The sequence below is a fragment of the Bos mutus genome, chromosome 2 (assembly GCF_027580195.1).
Source record: "Bos mutus isolate GX-2022 chromosome 2, NWIPB_WYAK_1.1, whole genome shotgun sequence".
Lineage (NCBI taxonomy): Eukaryota > Metazoa > Chordata > Mammalia > Artiodactyla > Bovidae > Bos > Bos mutus.
In genome coordinates, this window is record NC_091618.1 from 66070078 (window position 1) to 66092932 (window position 22855).

The 22855-nt window shown below is 38.9% G+C and overlaps 1 protein-coding gene across 1 annotated transcript; it reads right to left on the minus strand.

Moving 5' to 3' along the window:
* Positions 1 to 552: 552 nt before the first annotated feature.
* INSIG2 (insulin induced gene 2) lies at positions 553 to 22614 on the minus strand. The gene is made up of 6 exons (XM_070389429.1): positions 22550 to 22614; positions 14486 to 14875; positions 7108 to 7232; positions 3901 to 4067; positions 3621 to 3720; positions 553 to 2329 (listed from the first exon to the last, which is right to left on the minus strand). Exons 2-6 carry the CDS (start codon positions 14727 to 14729, stop codon positions 2288 to 2290), a joined length of 678 nt encoding a protein of 225 aa, XP_070245530.1. The 5' UTR covers positions 14730 to 14875; positions 22550 to 22614; the 3' UTR covers positions 553 to 2287.
* Between the last annotated feature and the right edge of the window lie 241 nt (positions 22615 to 22855).

Below are 22855 nucleotides of genomic sequence, written 5' to 3' on the forward strand. Positions count from 1 at the left end.
AAGTATTAAATGATGTTGACCCAATCTGGATTTCCCCTAGATGTGTGAAATAGATGCACCACAGAGAGGACTCAATGACCTCAATGAGGGTAAAGTAGTTCAGTGCAAACAAATAAAGATTATAACAACAGTATGACCAGGGTTCTTGCTAGTTAATTTTAACTATTTGCTTGCGCTTTCATAGAATTTTAAGTTTCAGTTTTCAGCTAGTCAACATTTGACACTTTAAATAATAAATGCCAGGAAGCACTGCCTATACATCCGTATTAAAATACATTTACCATCTTCTTCCATTGCCAAGAAAAAAATATAATATATTTATCAAAATATCAAAACAATATTATTTTTGTCAGAAACACCTTTTCTTGTTTTCTAGGTGATAGGAAAATAATTCAAGAACTTAAAGTAATAATCATTCAGTTCCTGTAATACTAATACTAGTTTCCTTCACTTTTCTTAATAAATTCAACCATACATGTTAAATTTTATTAAATTAATCCTCAGTAGTAAAATTCTAAGATTAACCACAAAGAAGAAAAAAAGACTCTTAACCAAGATGATAATTATGTATTTAATACATCTTGCTTTAAACAGCAATTTCCAAAGTAAACACATCATAGGCCTTATAACTTATTAAAGATTTATAGTGCTTACAAAGTTGATTCTAAAAATATACCTTATTTGTTCTAAATGAATAACATTATCTGGAAGATAGAATAATAAATTATAGTAGCATGTTTACCACCACTACTGTTAAGATTGTGTACATATATTCAATATGAAATCAGGATTTTCATACTTTCAGCCTTAAAACATAAGAGCAGATTAAAGTTTGGCATATAAGATCTCAGTCTGATAGCGATGGTTTTAAAATAAAAAATGAAAAAATATCTAGTTGACATTACAAGAGCAGCACATGCACACACACACACATACATTCTCTCCCTCATTCAATCCAACCTATACAGCCACATACAAACAAAAACACACACGCTTCCAGAGTAAGCAGAAGATTTTGCCTTTGTGGATCAGATAAATGCCATCTATTTCAAAAAATATAAAAATTGGAGAAAAAAGTTAACTAAGAGTATGTTTAAATCATACTTCAAAGGCTCCAGCTGTTGGAAAGATATGCATGAAACTATTATTGGGATCTTTAATGTGCACAGTATGCCATCCCAATTCAGTCTTAAATAATACATTTCTGAACTGTTCAGTAATGAGCACATGAATACATAGGACACCATGTGCCCATCCACTCCCCAGATGGCAATCCACTGACAATAAATCATATGATGCAGCCCAGCTCAAATGGTTTACTTTATAGAATCCAATAGATTATAGAACCCAAGAGGATTAGAAATTTCACTTGGACCTGTTTGGGATTTCTTATACATTCCATGTACAAAAGTAGTAGAATACTACATTGTAATTGACAGTTAATATTACTTAACACTGTGGCACTGCAGAAGGTCTTTTTGTATTTCTAAAGCATATTTATTCCAGTTAAATTATTCAGTGGTCCCTACTTTTAATTTCTAGATTTAGACTCAAAACAATTTAATGCTGATAAACTCTCTTGCTTGTCACTTTTCACCTCCAGTAAAATTGGTCAAAACAAAAACTACTCTGAACTCTCTTCAGTAATTCAGGTTTGCAAATATCCCGTGGAAGTTCTTTTTCATCATATATTTAAACACCCTCGAGACGACATTAAAATAGAAACTAACCACACATTAGGGCACCCATAACTCACACTGCTGTAATTAGAAAAATAAAAAGGCACAACAGTAAGTGAAAGAGAATATACCAGCTTTCCATTTGCTTTTTTTTTTTTTTGGCTTTCCTCACATTTTATTTCATCAACTTTATAAATTGTTCAAAGCACTCTTATAGTCTGCATGACGGTAACAGAATTATTTTGGCACATCAACACTGTGATACGATATACAGTATACCTAAAAAATTAATTTAAAAATGTCATCTATTAATCAACATGTTTTTTAATATAGCATATATATATTTTACAGTTATTTAAGTCAAATACATAAAGGCTTGTACTTGATTTACAGATGAAGCAATCACAGATTGCAGTAACATATGTATGTGTGTATATATATATGTGTATGTATGTGTGTATGTGTGTGTGTATATATACACACACACACCAATCAACGGAAAAACTGCATCCTGGCAATTTTATAGTCCGAAGTTTTGTTGGTCTATCTATCATTTGCATGCCTTTTTCATCTTGCTTTTCTGTACAAAAGATATATTTCTGCCTTCTTCATTCTTGATGAGATTTTTCTGCAATAACTTTACATTCATACTGTAAAAATTAAAAGGTTAAAAGGTTAACAGAGTAAGTTGATTTTGAATAGCAATTTCCATATAAACTAAAAAGGTCTAAATGTAATAGTTTATTAGCATATGCCCACTGTATTCCTCAAAGAATCCGAGAGTTGCACAACTATTAGGATTAAATGACCATTATGATAGGAAAAAAGAAATGCCACATTCTAGAGGCAGAGCCAAAAGCAGGAAAAAATGAGATTTCTGCATTACAAGCAAATGACAACAGTATATAATTTAGATAATATAAAAGGAGGCAAAATATACTTCTTTGTGGGCTCACTAAGGCATACAAGCAAAGGAAACATCACGCACTTAAGGACAGGACTGATACCATAAATTCAGATATTTTTTCAAATAACTTTAAAATTGAAAAGAAAAAATCTACTATATTAGCAAAAGCTTCAAATCAAAACAATAGTTTAGAAATCAGATCAGATCAGATCAGATCAGTCGCTCAGTCGTGTCCGACTCTTTGCGACCCCATGAATCGCAGCACGCCAGGCCTCCCTGTCCATCACCAACTCCCGGAGTTCACTCAAACTCATGTCCATCAAGTCGGTGATGCCATCCAGCCATCTCATCCTCTGTCGTCCCCTTCTCCTCTTGCCCCCAATCCCTCCCAGCATCAGAGTCTTTTCCAATGAGTCAACTCTTTGCATGAGGTGGCCAAAGTACTGGAGTTTCAGCTTTAGCATCATTCCTTCAGCTATACAAATGTATACCCATAATTCAAAATAAAGTAAACCAATGGATTTAGGATAACTGGGAGGTTAGGTTACCAAATCTAGCATTGTAAACCACTCAATTCTCTCAGGTGGCTAAAATGGTAAAAGTGACAGCACTTATTCATGAAAGTGCTGTGGCATCTGAATGCTACTCCTTTTGACTTGACATCTATGGCTGGGCTTATCAACAATGTCCTTTTCCTTCTTAATTAAAGTGATCAAACATCTTGATTTGCTGAAATAGTCCTAATTTATATCTATGGTAGCAACATTATTATAAATAGTGCCTCTTCTCACTTTTAAAACTGTTCCTTTTTTATGGAGTAGAACTGTATAGAGGAGTAAAATAATTAGTAAAAATTGGAGGATAAATCATCTCACCTATCAGTAACATATTTTAGATTTTCTATCCAGAGGTTCTTTGTATTTTTTAATACACTTGTGATTAAATTCTTCCAAGTGATTTATTCCACTGCCCTTTGGAGAAAATTTATCTTACATCTCAAAAACAGAAAGGTGACTAAATAAGCATGAGCTTACCATTGCCAGTTGTCGACCAATGTTTCCCATTGTTATGCCTCCAGCAAAAAATATACATGGTAACCAAGAACGAACATAGAGAAAATCTGGAGATGTATATCTAGAATAACAGAAAAATTTTTAACAAGTCACAAAGGAAGTAAGTACAATGACAGTACTAAGATAATTACAATGGAAATAAGTTACTCTGAAAATTAAAGTGGCTAATGCAATTTTAAAATCTCAATTCTGAATTCACTTTTCATTATTTTAGGATAAAAGCACCAAAAAGAATACTTACTGATAAACACCATTATAGACTAGCAGCTGAGTGACCACAGTTGCCAAGAAAGCAATTCCTACTCCAAGGCCAAAACCACTTCTAGATCTATCAAAAGTCCACCACAATCCAATGGATAGTGCAGCCAGTGTGAGAGACAACTGTATGTTGTTATCAAAATCCACTTTCTGAGATCAGTGTTAAAGAGTCATCTTAAAATTTGTAACCAAATAATATCATCTGTTCATTTTTCTAAAATAAGAGATGTTAATGTTAAGACTAGAGTGCATTCAACTTTTTAATACAATGTACAAGACTAGAGAGGATTAAAACTATGATGGCATGATACTTCACTAATAGATCTTACTGATGTGACATGCAATCTCTCCAAAAAATAGCACAGTATATACATTTCCAATTATCAGATCAGACCCATTATTTAAGAAATGCTTTCTTCAAAAAATGTAACTGGAAGCTTCAAAATACAAATATTGCTAAAGGCACACACTTTTGCTAAAATGGAAACCACTATTACTTCTCAAACAGGTTTAGAATTGTTTGAGAATCATACAGGAACTTGAAAATAGAAGAGTTGACAGCTATTTAACAGGGTACCACAGTCTCTATATGATTTACTGACAGACACATTTTATAATAATGCAGTTCAGAAACAAGAGTACCAAGGACACACTATCCCTTTCTATTATGTCAACTGTTCTAGTTTTAATTTGTTGAGGAGAAAGCCTTGAAGTGAACATTATCTTCCAACCTGCCAAGCTATTTTGGTTCCTGAGACTTTCTGGTATAGGACAAATGATATTTTATTTCCGTCACCTACTTAAGCATCTATTCACAAATATACAGCCCTTTTCTACTCCAAAATCTCTGGGCAAAATGAAGCTTTATAAATTCAATTTTCTAATTTCTTTGCCAGAGGATTACACTAAAGGAATTAATTTCAAATATCATTAAAAGGGCATTATCTATATCCCAAAGGCCACATCTTGGCTCTATATTCAGCTCCCCAGAGGAGACTACATATCTTGCCAAACTAACTGGCCATGCTGCAACTACAGAAAAGAGAGAACAAGCTCCAAAAATGCATATAAAACCATTTTCCACTTCCTTTAACACCACGCTGTATACCACCATCCCCCCTCTCCCACCCAACCAGCGGGTACCCTGAACACCCAGCCTTCTTATGTCTCAGCAGTCAAGGACCACTCAAAATCAGTCCTTGTTTAGGCTTGATTTATAAAGAAACCTATAGTCTATGGGTATGCTTTCTGAAAAAGCTTTTATTCTTTAGAGGCTTTTAAACCTCCAACTCCAAAAAAATGCTTGAGTTCTCTGATTTCTCTATGTAATAAACACTCTTGTAATGAGTGGAGTTCAACATTAACTGGTTCTATCTTTGCTAACTAAACTAACTTTGTTACAAGAGGCAAAGCAAAATAAGGAGACTTCCAGGGAACAGGTAAAAACATGAATCAAAAATATTATAATGTGACTTTCTAAAGTCTAAGCAACCTAATATTAAGTCTGTGTTATAAAATTTGTAAACATTTTGGATTTTGCTTAAAGGATGAACAGAACAGGTGAGATGGTTATATTTAAGGATTTCATTTAGCGAGGAAGAAAAGAACCACCAAAGCAAAGAATTTAAAATAGACATGTAAATCTTTTAAATTCCAGAAAAGGTTATTTAAATTTCTCAACTTAAAAAGAACCGAACTGTCTACGATAGAAAGGTCTAATCCAGCAGACAGAGATGAATTTACACACTTGTAGGGCTCCTGGGTCAGAAAAGCAAAGTTCCTAGACGCACCAGGATCTCCAGGGTCTGGACTCGGCTCTGGCACAGCCTTGCAGTATGAATTACTTAGCCAAGTACCGAATCTCTAGAGCTTTCCCTTCTCTTATCTGAATAAAGAAAACATGGAACTAGGAGATTTCTAAGTTTTCCTCCCGATATAATATTCATGAGTCTGTCTTTCTAAAGCCCTCCTAACCACTAGATTTGTTTGTTATAAAATCCTAATTCTCAAAGATTTCACAAAACTAAACATGTTGAGAAACTCTTTTAAGACAAAAAGAAAGGGAAAAACCAAAAATAAGTGCCACTGAGGCATTTTCCAGTGGCTTCACAGCTCTCCAAGAACCAGCACAACTGGGAACAGAAAGATAAGATGTGTTTTCAGAATCTAGGACTCGGCTTCTTTCCTTGGTTCCTCTTCTCTAGCTTCTCCCAATCACCTTGACACTTTCTGTTAAGAGACACTGGAATCTCCTTGCCCCATGACACATCCTCTCTTCAGCTAACTGAGCCCAGCACAGAGTTTCAAGAGGAAGCCTCACAGTCTGAGTCATAGGTCTCTTTACTTCCACCTTCTAAGCCATATCTTCTAGAAAAGGGAAGACTGAACTAGCATTTCCCAGATCCTCTTCTACAGAGGGAAATCAGGGACAGGGGTTCAGGTAGGAGGCAGAGAGGATGACAGGATCAAAACCTTTTGAGGGCAAAAGCTTTTGTTCTTGGGGGCACATCTTTTTCCGGGGAGGGGGTAGAAGGCAGAGGAGAGATGGGAAATAGAGGTTACTTTATCCTTCAAGCCAGAACATTATGAAAACACTCATGAATCAGTAAATTAAAATGTCAGAATCCTTAAAATGATTAAACTTTAAGAATATGTAACTTAGGAAAAAGAATTTCTTTTTCAACACAGGTCTATATTGGCTACTTCTACTTCTGCCCCTTTTAAGAACATTTATGTGGTTTGTGGGTGTTGATTAACACCAACAAATGACAGTCTTTAAAAAAAAAAACTATATATACATATACATATATATATATATTTCAAATTAAAAAAACAAAAACAAAAAACTAGTACCTGAAGTCACCACATGTCCTTACCAGCAAATCTCAAATAAAGAAAGAAAAGAAATTCCTTTGAAAATGTACCTGTTTCAATGTTAGAGTTAGCAAAACTAGATGGAGATAATGAAGTAACCTAATTTAAAGAAAAATAGGGAAATTTTTTTTTAACGTACAAAGTTTCTGAGTGATTGAAGTGAAAGGCTGGACCCCACACTGTACTTGCGTATTCTTTTTATGACTAAGTGGGTGTATCACAATTCGACAACAGTGAGGTTGCAAGGGTCTGCTTAACCTTTGGTTTCTCGGAAGCTGCCTTGTTATTACGCATCTCATCACAGCAGAAAGGATACAGCGCTGGCGTGATTTATACCAACAAAGACGGCTACACACCGCATCACACTGGACCATTCTCTTTTAAACTTATGTGGTTCTCCTAGATGCCTGTCAATGCAGGGGTATAATAACCCAATCACAGCTGTGGGGGAGAAAAGCAAAAAATTAAGTCATTTCCAACGGTTAAGCTAAGGGTCACAACAACCATCATAAGCATTTGAAAGATTCTCTAGAAAAGCTTTTCAATTTACTTAACATTAATCATTGATACTATAAACTTACCTCCCAAAAGAAAAAAAAAAGTGAGGATAACACCACTGAAGACAGTACTGTAAATGATTACAACAGCAGTCTCAATTACAACAGGCAAAACAGTATTTCATTGTATGATTCAGAATTCAACAGACTGGACTAGAGATGAGTCGCACCACGTTTCTACTACTAATATCTCTGAGACTTGGAAACCATCAAACCAGTTAGCAGTTAAGTAATATTCTTTTTAAGCTATATACCCATGCAACATGCCATGAAATGACACAAATCTAAAGAGAAGCTTGAAGTGTAAACACGTACAAGCTCATCACACACATACTACTAGATGGATATGGCTATACTGCTATATGGAGGATCCTGTCCCCTCATCTAATGTCTTGTCCTGACACTCCCTTCCAACCTGGCCCTCTAATGAGACTCTAGATCAGCCTGTCAAAGCAGGGAAACTTGCAACAGAAATCTATCATAAGACTCATTCTGCAGAGGAAAAATGGAGAAAACATGGTATATGGAATCACATGTTTTCAGTAAAAACTGAAATTCACTGTTAAAAAGATCAGAAGAAATCATTTTAGAATATTTCTTCATTTTGCAAAGAACATATTGAAAGCTAACAGTGCAATTAATTATGAGTAATTCAATTTTTAACTTAAATCCTTGTTAAACCTCAACATTTTACTCATTTGGTAGGAGAGGATTTAAAATGCTAAATTACTCATTAAAAAAAAAAAAAAAGTATTTCATGAACCAAAACATTTTTCAACAAGTTATGAATAAAATATACTTCTACAGACTAAATTTAATAGGAAATATCTGGGCAGCTTTAGTTTGATAATCTTCCTAAAAACAGAATGTTTACGCTGCCATTTGGTAATAAAAACACAACTGTCACACTGGTTGAAAAGTATGCTTAAAATGTCCAGTATTTCCTACAATGAATCATGAAATTATGGTACCCAAACCTAAGTAACCAAAGGGTTAGAAGCCCTTGCCTGGGCTGGTACTGGTTAGCTCTAGCTCACAAACAATGCATTCTATCTTCAAAGAAAAATGAAATCAACTAATATAAAAAAATCACAAGCTAGCAGACAAATGGAACAGCATAGCAAACAGGCCATATGGCCACCATGCCATCTGGATTTGAGATGTTGCAATGAAATATACATTTTCTAATCCACAAAACTGAATGGGCTCTTCCGATTAGGCTTTTGCTGAGGATAAATGGTTCACAGACCATCAAGACATTAGCAACACATTTCCCCAATGCAGAGTTCCAACAACTACTAGTAAATTTTAAAGTTTCAAATTATATTCCTATTTAAAAGGTTCTGCTCTAATATCCTGTGAGACTAACTGACAGCATTTCCAAATTTCTACAAAGTTAAAGTGGCAACAAGCATGCCTAACAGCTGAAATATATCTGAATGAATATTACCTCTTTTTTTGTTCTCAAGGGGTCATGAAACTAGCAGCTCAATGTGTCGGTCCTTGCTCTTGCTCCCTCTTCCCTTCCTTTGCCTGTTGCTGAGGATATCAACTAAGATCAGGCATTTCAAGTCAATTTTCCTCAGCAGCTGATGCCATAGGTAGAGAATTATCACATAGAGAGTACTGACATGTGTGGGCAAAGATATAAATAAGTAAAATTGACTATATTTTTATGCATGTGATGTCAGACTCACAAGTGAGAGACAACTGAGGAGAGAAAGCAAAAACACAAAAAGAAATTTAAACTGCCACGCTGCCAACCTTGGGATTTGCCAATAAAAATCAAATCCATCGAGTCTGCATGGTTCTTGGATGCTCACTGAGAGGGAGAATTCGAGGGAGCTTGTCACTTCCCATTAAATGTCTTTTTTCTTTCCTTTAAATAAAGGCTTGGCAGAGTCTGAGAGCAAAATCTACAGTGCAGGAAGGCAGCACTGTTGAGAGCTCAGCAGAAATGTGTCTGGTCTTCTTGTCCTCTTCCTCCAGTTTCTTATTTTAACACGAGAGACTAAAAATCATGCCTGTGTAAAACCATATGCAAACACAGTCCTGCTTAATCAGATGGTTCTCTGCAGCAAAAATCACATTTCTTGAGGTATATTTCAGTTATTTCCCAGTAACTAATTGTAGGCTACCAAGACCAAAAACAAGATAAGTTTGTAAAACATCAAGTCATTATTTTTCATGGTAATGTGTTTAATGCAGCACTCCACTAAAAGAAAAAGTTAAGTTAAACATTTTTCAAGGAAAGGGAGCTGAACAAGCACAACCATGGAATGAGATATACTTTCATGAAGAACTATGACAGGCTGAGCAATGTGTTCATCTAACAAGATGAAGCAGAACCCACAATGTGTCTGGTTCTTCATATTTGCTGGGGATTTAAAAAGGGTAAACGAGTAAGACGTGACTCAGTCCCAAAGTGACCACAGAAACAATTTGATCAAGTAACGTGTTACGGGCAGCACTGCTGCTGCTGCTGCTAAGTCGCTTCAGTCGTGTCCAACTCTGTGCAACCCCATAGATGGCAGCCCACCAGGCTCCCCCATCCCTGGGACTCTCCAGGCAAGAACACTGGAGTCGGTTGCCATTTCCTTCTCCAATGTATGAAAGTGAAAGTGAAAGTGAAGTCGTGTCTGACTTTTAGCAACTCCATGGACTGCAGCCCACCAGGCTCCTCCATTCATGGGATTTTCCAGGCAAGAGTACTGGAGTGGGGTGCCATTGCCTTCTCTGAGGGGCAGCACTAACAGGGCCCAAAGGTCCCGTCTTTCCTGCCGTATGCCAAGGGGAGGAGGGTGTAAACCTGTTAGGAGAGTAACACAGAAGAGGTGACCCTTAAGGCAGAGTGTTCAGTGGCTGAATGGTCTGTAAAGGGCTTTCTAATCAAAGGGAAGCATCTGAGGAAAAGCACAGACAACAGAAAATTCCTGGTATCATCTGGAAACTGGTAACTTTAGGCAGAAAGAGTTTTAGAGTCCAGAAATTCTCTGAGAAGGATACAAGCTGGCAGGGGCCATGTGCCAAGTCACATTAGTCGTGTCTGACTCTTTGCGACTCATGGACTGTAGCCTGCCAGTCCATGGGATTCTCCAGGCAAGAATACTGGAGTGGGTTACCATACCCCCTTCTAGGGGATCTTCCCAATCCAGGAATGGAACCCATGTCTCTTATGTCCCTGCACTGGTAGGCAGATTCTTTACCACTAGCGCCACAGGTGGTGGAAAGCCTGTGGAAAGCATACAGGCCATACAAAGAGACTTTTCCCACAGTCACTGGGAAAATAACACCCTCACACTTGTGCCAGATAGAGGGACAAACGTTCTTCCAGTAGTGAGGGGCTAACACAGGACAGGAAAGGAGGGGCTTGGGGGGACGAGGGAGACAAAATCCAAGGCAGAAAAACAAAATGACTGAAAATTCCAAGCAGAGCGGTTGAGGGCCTAGACCGAGATGAGGCAAGGGAGAGATGGAAAACTTGGAAACCCAATGTGGGTCATGAGAGAGAAAGGAGGAGCCTTGTAAGGCTCTCCAGTAACTGGGTGACTGACTGCATGGGCCAACAGAAAAGATGTTTGTTTTGCATTTTTAAATCAGATATTCACTTCATAGGCACAAACACAGTCTAGTTACTAATGATTTGTCAGTCAAGTTCTCCAGTTATTTTAGCCACATAATCTTTTTTCCTATTTTTTCTTCAGAAATACTCCTTTGTAGCTCTCAACCACATTCAAGAGGTTCTTAACTCCAATTCTAACGCTCTGTGCAAGTTAAAAAAGTTAACCAACTTGAAATACTGCCCATTATTAAACTGAAAACAGAGAACCAGGAAAAGGAGAATGGGATCCAAAGGAGTTTACCAGGGTACTCTACTAGCTGCCCCTCCCGAAGCACCACTAGTGAATTTCCCAGAACAGGGTTTACATGTACAAAGTGGTGATTTTGGAGATGCTCCAGAAGGTAGCTGCTCAGTCTACAGATATTTATTGGACAGAAAAATCAAAGGATAATTATCAGTTTTTCTGATCTGAGATGATAAGAGCCAAGAGAACTTTGAAAATGCACAGCAACATATATACACAAAAACATATACATACCATATATACACATAAACTGTACACACTGTTTCTCACAGCATTTACCTTTTTTAAACACTTTCCCTAAAATTGGAGCTGGGGTGTGGGGAGGCAGCAATTACGTAAGAATCTATTTTCCATCTATGGCAGCTTGCACACACCTGATATCCTTGTCCCTACCTACTAAACACCATGACCTAACCAACACCATCAAGTGTGGACTTAACTGGAATCTCTCCTTTCATTTGCCTGGGCACCTCATGAAATGTACCACTTTCAGAAGAAACACTTAAGCAAGAAGTATAAATGTAAATACTCCACATGAAATGATATGAGGTTAAGCTGGCAACTGGGACAAGCTAGTGGTTGGGAAAAGGTAGGAAAGTAGGAACAGGGTGACTGAAATGTAGCATTAACATTAGAAATTTTCCTTCCTAAATGTGAGTTTGTGGCAAAAGTGCCCACATCACAGGGAGAGATGTACTCCCTGCTCCTCCCAGTAAGGGAGGCGCAACGGAACCTCAGTCCGGTTCTCCTGCCCTTTCCCAGAAGGTGCAGCATAGGCCGGTGTACTGTAGGCCACTGTACCTTCAGGCCAGGCACTGAGTCTGGAAAGTTCAGAGAGGCACCCAGAGAGGGGAGGAAGAGTGGCTCCCTCTGTGCCTTTCCCCAGCATGTGATGATGTGATGTCATGTGGCCACACCACTCCCTGCTCTGGAACCCTGAGCTCACTGATACCCTCTCCTGTTTCTTCATCCCCTCAAAATAGGCACAATGCAAACATCTCATTCCCAAGGTTGCCCTACAGATCCCTGTGATTAAGGGACAGACCAAAACATTAAGACACTCAATAAAACAAGGGTTTTCCTCCCCCGCTGCTCCTTTGTCTATTCTGGAAAGACACACTCTTCTAAGTCCTGAAAAGCTTCTACTGTACAGGGACAGCAGCTCTGCTACAGGAGAAAATAAAGAAGTAGAAAAAGTTGTTGGGAAAACTTTTTTCTTCTGAATGTAAATGAAAGAAAAGAAAACACATGAGGACTGGTAGATACTGAATACAACAGAGAATAATAAAATACAATTTATGCTTTTTTCCTTTGTCTATTTGAACTGTCAACTGTTCTCTCAGAGAATAGCAGCAGCCCTGGGGAAATGAAGAATCATAACCTTTACAAGTTCTCTTTTAAGGTAAATACTGTAATAGTGAGACATCAGATATAAACCATGCTGAAACCTTACCACAAAAATGCCTTTCCATCCACGCAATGGGATTATGTAAATGTCCAATAAGTTTCACAATAGCATTTTAAAAATATCTCACACCTAACTCCTCACCCTTGGCCCTCTAGCTGTAGGACATAAATCAAGGAAGATCTACATTATATTGAAAGGTAGTGATATATATTAAGTGTGAGATACCAAACGGACATTCATAAAATAATGAATTCTCTTCTACCCATGTGGCTTTCTTCTACATCTATTACTTTATTACATAAAGTAGTATAATCTATTGGTCTCACTAGAAAAAGCCAAAGAGCTATCCATTATAGAAGTGCAGCATCAATACAGTACTCTGAAATGCTCCACTTTATCCAATATACATTGCCCATGAAGAGAGATCTAAACTAATAGAATAATGATTTTAATCGAAGACAATCTGCCTTACTTCTCTTTTAAGAATTTATTATTCTGAAAGTATATCTAAAAACAAGATATAAAGAGAAAAAACATACAAAAATCTAAAAGATAACATGAGGCTTTAAATTTGTATAAAATTATAGTCAACCCTTCAACAACATTGAGGCTTAAGGGCACCAACCCTCTGTATAAGTGAAAATACGCCTGTAACTTTACAGTTCGCCCTCTGTATACACAGTTCTGCACCTGCAGATTCAACCAAGCTCAGACTGTGTGATACACATTTAAAAAAAGACAACCCCACACATAACCCTTCACACTTGTGCTGTTCAAGGATCAACTGTCTTCCATTTTTCAAGTTTTCATTTACTTTAAAAACTGGACGATAACATACATCAAAACCTTAAAACCAGTGTCATCAAAATAATTTCAAATAAATTTATATGAGGTGGGTTGAAGAAAGAACAAAATTAAGAGGTTAAAAGCCTCATCCTCAAGAGAATCAAGACTGTTTTTAGGACTGAATTTTTAAAGGTCATATGGGTCAGTCACATAGAAATCAGACACAAACGAATAAGAACTCTATGATTCCATTTATACTAAATTCTAGAACAGGTGAAAATAATCCAGATTCAGCCTGAGGCTGGTGGTAGGCTGCAAAAGGGCACAAGAGAATTTAGAGGGTACTAGAAATGCCTGGAAAATCCCATGGGCGGAGGAGCCTGGTGGGCTGCAGTCCACGGGGTCCCTAAGAGTAGGACACGACTGAGCGATTTCCCTTTCACTTTTCACTTTCATGCATTGGAGAAGGAAATGGCAACGCGCTCCAGAGTTCTTGCCTGGAGAATCCCAGGGACAGGGGAGCCTGGTGTGCTTCCGTCTATGGGGTCGCCAGAGTCGGACACGACTGAAGCAACTTAGCAGCAGCAGCAGCAGAAATGTTCTATTGGAGAAGGTAATGGCACCCCACTCCAGTACTCTTGCCTGGAAAATCCCATGGACGGAGGAGCCTGGTAGGCTCCAGTCCATGGGGTCGCTAAGAGTCGGACACGACTGAGCGACTTCACTTTCACTTTTCACTTTCATGCATTGGAGAAGGAAATGGCAACCCACTCCTGTGTTCTTGCCTGGAGAATCCCAGGGACGGTGGAGCCTGATGGGCTGCTGTCTATAGGGTCGCACAGAGTCGGACACGACTGAAGCGACTTAGCAGCAGAAATGTTCTATAGCTGAACTGTGGGGGTGGTTACATGAATGTATGATTCATCTAAACTCATTAAACTGATCACTTAAAACAGGTCCATTGTACTGTATTTAAACTACAACCCAGTAGCGCTGACTTTTTCAAATATTTCCCAGAAAACAGCCATAGTCATTTATCCTAATGTCTTTTGCATTACAGAAACAGCCTTCACATACCTGATGCTGTGCCACAGCATGGCGGTACCCACCATGCTGAAGAAAAGATGCTTGCAATCACATCAGGTGGAAAGAGTGTCACATTTCTCTGAATCTGAAGTAAATTTAACACTAATGCAAGAAATACTCCAATAAAAAACAGCACTACTCCTCGAATCATCAAGTTCACACTCCGGCTAGTGACAGATGAGATATATGGACCACGCTTTTTGGGCCCAGGTGACTCTGTCTCTCCTTCTGCCATGGTTTCATAAGTTCAGTAAGTTGGCAAAAAAAAAAAAAAGAAACAAGAAAGGGTTTCCCAGCTGAAAAAGCTGATTGTATGAACCAAAGCAGACTGGCGTTTCAACAGTACTGCATCTCGTCCTAAAACAGGACCTACCAGAAATCCTGCAAGAGATAAGAAAAAAGCAATCAATGTATGCCTAATAAATGACTAGAGTTTTCCTGATTTCAATACTAGTTCATTTTAAAGAACAAATAATGAAATGACAAGTTTACATGCTTATTTAAATTAGTTACTTATGGAATAAGAAGACGTAAAAAGCATTTTTATATGCATATTGTAATAAAACATGAAGTGCTAAATTTATATTTACTAGGACAGAACTAGTGACTTTGCTTGCCCCACATCAGTGAAAAAAGCAGCTCAGGCTACCTGAGACACTTTTACTGTTGGAGAAACCACAAGATCAAATCTCCAGGTTTCTGTTTCTTCTACCCAAATCTCCAAGCCCATGTAATTGAAGGGCTTGGAGATTCACATAGAAATTTTTACACTTTACAGAACTTTACAGAAAATCGGCATATTCTGACTGTTAGTGTTTTACTGTTCTCAATCAAATGTGACATGCTCAAGGAGGACGATCTCCATAGGGGAATAAAATGACTCTTTTAATGTTTAATGCTTAAACATGTGAATTTCTGCACAAAAGTGCCCTATAAAAAACAGACCACCACCCATTCACTAACACGTACATCAAGCATAGAAATCAGACCTGACCCTCTGTCCCCAGGTCCAGAGTTGTGAGCCACCCCTGCCGTCACCCAGTCCACCTTGGTTGCAATCATGAGAGCTATTGTGAGAAAGCTGAGCAGGAAGCGTAAGAAAGGAAGCTAAGAAAACAAAGAATAACCTCTGGGCTAGATTCTAAGGAGTTCGAGGCACAGGGGGTCTGATTCCTAAAACCTAGAACTTTCCAAGTACAGTCACTCTAGGTATTCACTCACCATCACTCCCTGCCCTTGCCAAACCAAAGTGGTCTTTCCTTTGTACCCAGAAGTGAGTTTTAAGAACATGCATGCATGCTCAGTCATGTCCAACTTTTTGCAACCCCATGGACTGTAGCCCCACCAGGATCCTCTGTCCATGGGATTTCCCAGGCAAGAAATACTGGAATGGGTTGCCATTTCCTACTCCAGGGGATCTTCCTGATCCAGGGATTGAACCCATGTCTCCAGAGTCTCCTTGTCTGTTTAAAGCAAATAACACTTGAGACTATTTATGGCACAGGTGGTAAAGAACCCACCTGCCAATGCAGGAGACATAAGAAACACAGGTTCGATCCCTGGGTGAGGAAGATCCCCTGGAGTGAGGGCATGGCAACCCACTCCAGTACTCTTGCCTGGAGAATCCCCATGGACAGAGGAGCTTGGCAGGCTGCAGTCCATAGGGTTGCAAAGAGCTGGACACAACTGAAGCGACTTGGCACACATGAGCTATCCTAAGCACCTGACATACAGTAACTCATTTAATTTTCACAACCCTAACAGGTAAGTGCAATTATGTCCATATTACAGGTGAGGTAAAAAAGCAAAGAAAGGTTGTCACTCAAGTTTCTACCCTTAGTAAGAGGGCAAAATAGAATTCAAATCCATGCAGTCTCTCTGGCTCCAAAACCCTCATTCACACCATCATGTCCAGGCTCCCAAACTCTTACATACTCCCCTAGGTGTTTTTTTTTTTTCTATAAATACCAAAAAAAAAATTTTTAATGGGAAAGTACTATATAGATCATTTTCATAACTTACTATTATCCCACCCAACAATGTATCTTGGGCATTGTCACCTCAGTACATAAATGATATTTTCTCTGAATAGTAGTTTATTTAAAACTTAAATATGGCACTTCTAATGATGAAAGTGAAAGAAGAGAGTGAAAAAGTTGGCTTAAAGCTCAACATTCAGAAAACTAAGATCATGGCATCTGGTCCCATCAGTTCATGGGAAATATATGGGGAAACAGTGTCAGACTTTATTTTGGGGGGCTCCAAAACCACTGCAGATGGTGACTGCAGCCATGAAATTAAAAGACGCTTACTCCTTGGAAGGAAAGTTATGACCAACCTAGATAGCATATTCAAAAGCAGAGACATTACTTTGCCAACAAAGGTCCATCTAGTCAAGGCTATGGTTTTCCCAGTAGTCATGTATGGATGTGAGAGTTGGACTGTGAAGAAGGCTGAGCGCTGAAGAATTTATGCTTTTGAACTGCAGTATTGGAGAAGACTCTTGCGAGTCCCTTGGACTGCAAGGAGATCTAACCAGTCCATTCTAAAGGACATCAGTCTTGGGTGTTCTTTGGAAGGAATGATGCTAAAGCTGAAAATCCAGTACTTTGGCCACCTGATGCGAAAAGTTGACTCACTGGAAAAGACTCTGATGCTGGGAGGGATTAGGGGCAGGAGGAGAAGGGGATGACAGAGGATGAGATGGCTGGATGGCATCTCTGACTCGATGGACATGAGTCTGAGTGAACTCCGGGAGTTGGTGATGGACAGGGAGGCCTGGCATGCTGTAATTCATGGGGTTGCACAGAGTCGGACATGACTGAGCGACTGAACTGAACTGAACTGAATAGCAACATGATGATGATGTGTATATTTGCTTTACGAAATACAAACTTTGTATGTACGTCTTATTCACTATCAAGTTTCATTGTGCCTATGAACCCAGAAAGGTACCTATGTAGCCCATACTGGGAGCTCCACAAATTCACATTTGTTTAATCAAATTGGGTTAGCTCTTTCTGAATCAAACTATACTGGGTTAAACAAGTCTTTTGGAAGGTGAACCTAACCAAAATTTAATCATTTAAAATATCTTTCCTCTAAGCTTCCAAGTTTCAAACTACCTTACGAATGAATTTTGGAATAAAGCCCATGTGTACACTGTAGGAGGGATGGAGGAGTTTATTTTAAAAATAAACAGTATAAAAAAATGAGAACATCTGTAAGTACTAGGAACTTTCACAGCCTATCAGTTCCATGCAATAAACACTTTTTTTTTAACTGCCTCTACCACACTCAAAGCATATGCCCAACACCCAGAGGGGGAATTCTATCCTCAACCTCACAAACCCACTTCAGTCTACAGCATCACTGACCTCTATAGCTTAGTTGCCTAGAAAAAACAGTACATATTACAGTTGATTCATGGGAAAATGTCATGTGTTCTGGTGTTCAGTAGCTACAGAATTCACCATCATGATAAAGCACCCATTTATGGAGGGACTACTCTATGCCAGGCACACAGTAACTCTTATCTTCAAAATAATGCTACAGGTAGGTATTATTTTCCACATTTTACATGTGAAGATATAAAGTCAGAGTCTTAGCAACTTTCCTATGGTTACATGACTGGCAGTATTAGAACTAGAATTGTACCCTACATCTGACTGATGGCAAAACCCCTCCTCTTTCCTATAAACCTTGAGTCCCATTCCAGCCCAACTCCTCAGACTTCTTTTTTGGCACATCTCTTACAGAAGGGGATTTGGTTACTGAAAAGATGGACAGACACTGGAAAACAATCTCAACTGTAAACATTCCAATGACATTCAGTTCAGTTCAGTTCATTTCAGTCGCTCAGTCGTGTCCGACTCTTTGTGACCCCATGAACTGCAGCACGCCAGGCCTCCCTGTCCATCACCAACTCCCAGAGTTCACCCAAACCCATGTTGATTGTGTCGGTGATGCCATCCAACCATCTCATCCTCTGTCGTCCCCTTCTCCTCCTGCCCTCAATCTTTCCCAGCATCAGGGTCTTTTCAAATGAATCAGCTCTCTGCATTAATAATAAAATGACATTATGAATGTCAATTAATATCCAAGTAGAAAGATCATAAGAATAAATGTACAAATACCTTGTGATTTTCTTTAAGAGAACCAGATCAAGGAGTAAAAGATGTATTAAAGAAAAAAATCATATGGCCAACTTCATACAATATTCAACCAACAGTCAACTCTTCATTTCTCAAACTTGAGTAGACACAACAATACCCCCTGCCTTCTGCTATTAAAACAGCTACTAGTGCACAAAGAGTAAATACACATTTTCAGTAACCCAGCTGCTCTAGTAAATCACTTGTTTCTGTCTGAATTTTTCCAAAGGGGAATTTTATGTCAAATAATATTTTTAAAAGAACAAAATAGCTTCAGTTTTTAAAACCTGTTTCCAGTGTAGTACACCCCATCTCACATCACTCACCAGTTTTTGTCAAAGAGCAGGATAGGACAGGGCAAGACAATTTCTTGTTGTTTGGAACAGCCCTAAGCATTACAAAACATTGAGTAACCTTGGCTCGTGCCCACCAAATGCCAGTGCATGCCCCCTCCCCACTTTGAGATAACTAAAAATGGCCCTACATATTTCCAACCACCCAAACACCCACAGGGAAGCAAGGCTCTCCCACCCAGAGCCACTGATTGCTAGACTCCTTCCTCATTCTATTTCAAGGCTGCCAGAGACTTTTTACACTGTTTATGTTATTCTGCCGCAGCTGTTTATTCAATCTTTCCTGAAAGTGTTTGTTTATGGTTTCCTACTTCACCCCAAAAGTAGTTTTTTAAAAATAACACAACACTTGTCTGATGTTTATTTGAAAAAAATTTTTAAGCTACTTTTTTAAGACCAAAAAGCTAATTTTGTGACTACATAATAATCCAATAGTATATAATTTCTGGAGACAAAAATAAAAGTTAAAATGATTTAGAATCACACTATCCTAGAATTTAAGAAATGGAAGGGAATTGGGAGTTCATCTACTTCAGGAAGTATGTAAGTCTGATACAAAACAAAAGCAAAGAAGTTGTGCACATAAGCATTCTTCAGAGAAGAGAGTTTGGACATTTTTACATCAAGTTCTCAAAAAAAAAAAAAATCCATGATCCAAAAGAAGTTAAGGATCAGTGATCTAACAGTTTCCTGGCAAAGTAAATGAAACCCAAAGTGTTAAGTGAAGTGACAAGATCAAGAATATATATACTGGATCTTCCTATGACAAAAAAATACAGCGAACTCCTAGAAATGGCCAGACTGACTCATCAAAGGGATAAAACATTCTACACCCCCTACTACACAACAATTAAGTTCCTAAAAAAGCATGTTTATTATAGTCACTCATTAGGGGAGTAGGTTATTTTAAAGTGAAAGTTCTTGGAATAAGTATCCTTAATATGTTTTAAAATTTGGTTTTCTGATTATGAATTGATAATATCTTCCTAAAGTGTAATTATGTCTATAAATGTTACATTACACCAGTGATAAATTCAATTCTCAAAAAAAATTTTAAACACCTATATTTGAAAAATTTAGGTTACCCAAGAAATAATTTTCTGATCAAGAAGTCTCCGGTATAAAAATACCACTTAAAAGATAATATCGCAATAGATCCTCAACAATAATCCTAGTAAGTAGGGAGGTGTTTTTTAATCCTTAACCTTTTTATTTTATGAAATAAAATAGGTTAAGCAAGCTACTGAGAGTATAAAACTGTTCCCAGGTAGTACCTACACTGGCCCCAAGCACGCTGGCTCCCTTTCCAGAGTGCTTCTTCACCACAATTGCCTTTTCTAAAAACACCATACAAAAACAATTTAGTGCCACACAAGAAATAATTTTTAAAGCCATTTTTTAAGCAAAAAAAAAAAAAACCTTTTTTTTTTTTTTTCAAAAATTGACAAAGAAGAAACTTCCACAGAACATGAAACATTCTACCTTAAGCCCCTGACCTACAATTTCTATACAGTACGTTACTGAACAAAAAGAAAATAGTTCAAATAGTTTGGATAGATCAATAACAAATCATCAAAACTGGGAAACATTACTCCCAGTCTATGGCTGCCAATCAATGGGTTATTATTACCATCAGATAAATAAAACAGGGTTGTAACTGATTCTCCGCTTTGTGAATGAAAATCAAAGTTTACATTGGCCAGTGAAAAAACTTCCGGGCAAAAGGCATTTGAAAACAAACACACAAACAAAATCTCCTGAAGAACCAATTAAGAATCAACTGTATTTTAACAATTGCAACACCCCCAAACCAAACAAGATCATTAGTCTTCAGAGGAAGAGCAGTCACAGAAGTGTTTATTCCCTCAGATTACCTTGTCTCTTCAGGTACTTAGGTCAGAAAGATTACTAAATAATAAAATTAAATTACTACCTCTCTCTTTCTTATCCTATGCTCTAGTAATTAGAAAGGCAGTCTCAAAATAGAATAAGCATCACAATTAGGAAAAAACACAAATCAACGAAACTGTCCTTTAAAAAAAGCATACAGATGTGATTCATGGGCTACGGACACTAAGAACTTCTAGGAAGAAAAACACGTTAGCCTTGAAGACCCTGCAGCTCATCTTTCCTATCAACATTAAAATCCAAACACAGAAACTATTAAACAAGCAATATTTGCATCCCATTACTGCTTTTAAATAACAAATCTCAGTCCATAAAAAGGTTACTCCATCGTTTCAGAATAATTTTCTGATAACGATGAAAATAAGCTCTGTCTTTAAATTACTGAATTGCATTTTAAACTTTGCGCCATAGGTAGAAGCAACAGTTGTCAGTTTAAAAAGAATTAACCTCTTTTCCCAAATAAACATACATGATTCATAGCTTGGTCACTTTATATCAGATATGTACTGAGAACTGTAACAAAACACTACTCAACCTAATGTCCAGAGAAAGACTGAAAGGAGGGAATAGGAAGAGTACATGGCTATTAAGGGGGAGAGGGAGGGGGGATATAAATGGGGTCCCGCCATTCATTTTCACTCAACTGTTCCCTATCAAGGCCAAATCCCCAAATTAGAAGATACAAGCTGGCCACTGCCAGGCTGCCTTCATTCCTCCTGAACCCAAGACTGGAGCCTGACTTCCCCTGAAACCCTCAGTTCCACTGCGATACTGATCCCTGCCAGTCTCAGTGCCCCAGTTGTCAAGACTATTCATTCTTTCTTGAAGCATTTCCTCAATAACCCTAAAGAACAGTCAGCTCTCCTTGGTATATTTTCCTAGACTATCTAGCTAACGCCACACTTCACTTTTTGCCAGTGCTAACTGGACATGGGTTATTATCACTTAAGTTTTAGCACCCTTTCCCCCTCGTCCCCCATTATACTCACACTGCTTTCCTTTTCTAGACTGCCAATCTTCAGTGACCAAATCTAAAATCTCGGGAACTATCACCAACTGACTTCTAGGTCCTGGCAAGAGTTCTCTTTGGCTTTACCTCACACCTTCTCCAGAGGTCTCCAATTAAAATCCAAAATGCCAAAGTCCCACTCCTCAGCCCAATATCTACAAACCTTTTGGCTGATCATAAGCGTACTATCAATACAATACCAACCTTTCCAGATCCCTTCCCCTCCTAAGCCTGAGTCTAGTCTCCTTGGCTACAAGCCTACCAAGTCCTGACAGCTCTAAGCTTGACAGCTCGCCAACTCTACCCCTTCATATCTTCGGGGTCGCCCTTCCCGCCGTCCGCCAGCCTTCTTTCCGCCCGGGCACTCTTCCACTGTCCAGGGAGTCTCGGCCTCTCGTAGGCCCTCTCCCTGACCCAGACGTCCCCTTTCCGGATCTCGCCGACCCTCCTCCAGGTAAGCGGAGCCCCTCGCCCTTCAGGCCCCATCTGTGGTCCTGGCTCCTCACACTTGCCAGGAGGGTTCCCAGGTTGCAAAAATGCAAGCGGTTCCTCTCCTCGAAGGCACCCCTTTCCTCAGGCTCTTTCCCTCAGCATCAAGTCTCTCGCGCTTCCCTAGGGGACCCCAACTCACCCCCGCCTCCGCCATCTTCTGGGACCGGCCCCCGCCCCCTCCGCCTCTTCCTCCTCCCCTCCCACAACTCCGCCCGAGCTCCACTGCGCCTGTGCGGCCGACGCTCAGACGCTCAGACGATCGGGGCAGAATAACTTCCGGTTCCTACAGAGGCCAGATGGAAGGCCAGAGAGCCGGGGCAAAAGAACTTCCGGTCTCCGCGAGAGTAGCGGCACCTGTAGGCGTGGACCGTCGATTGGTGGAGGCTACCAGATCAGCTGTTGTTTGCTGAGCGGGCAGTAGTGGGTTGTGAGGATTGCGCAGACC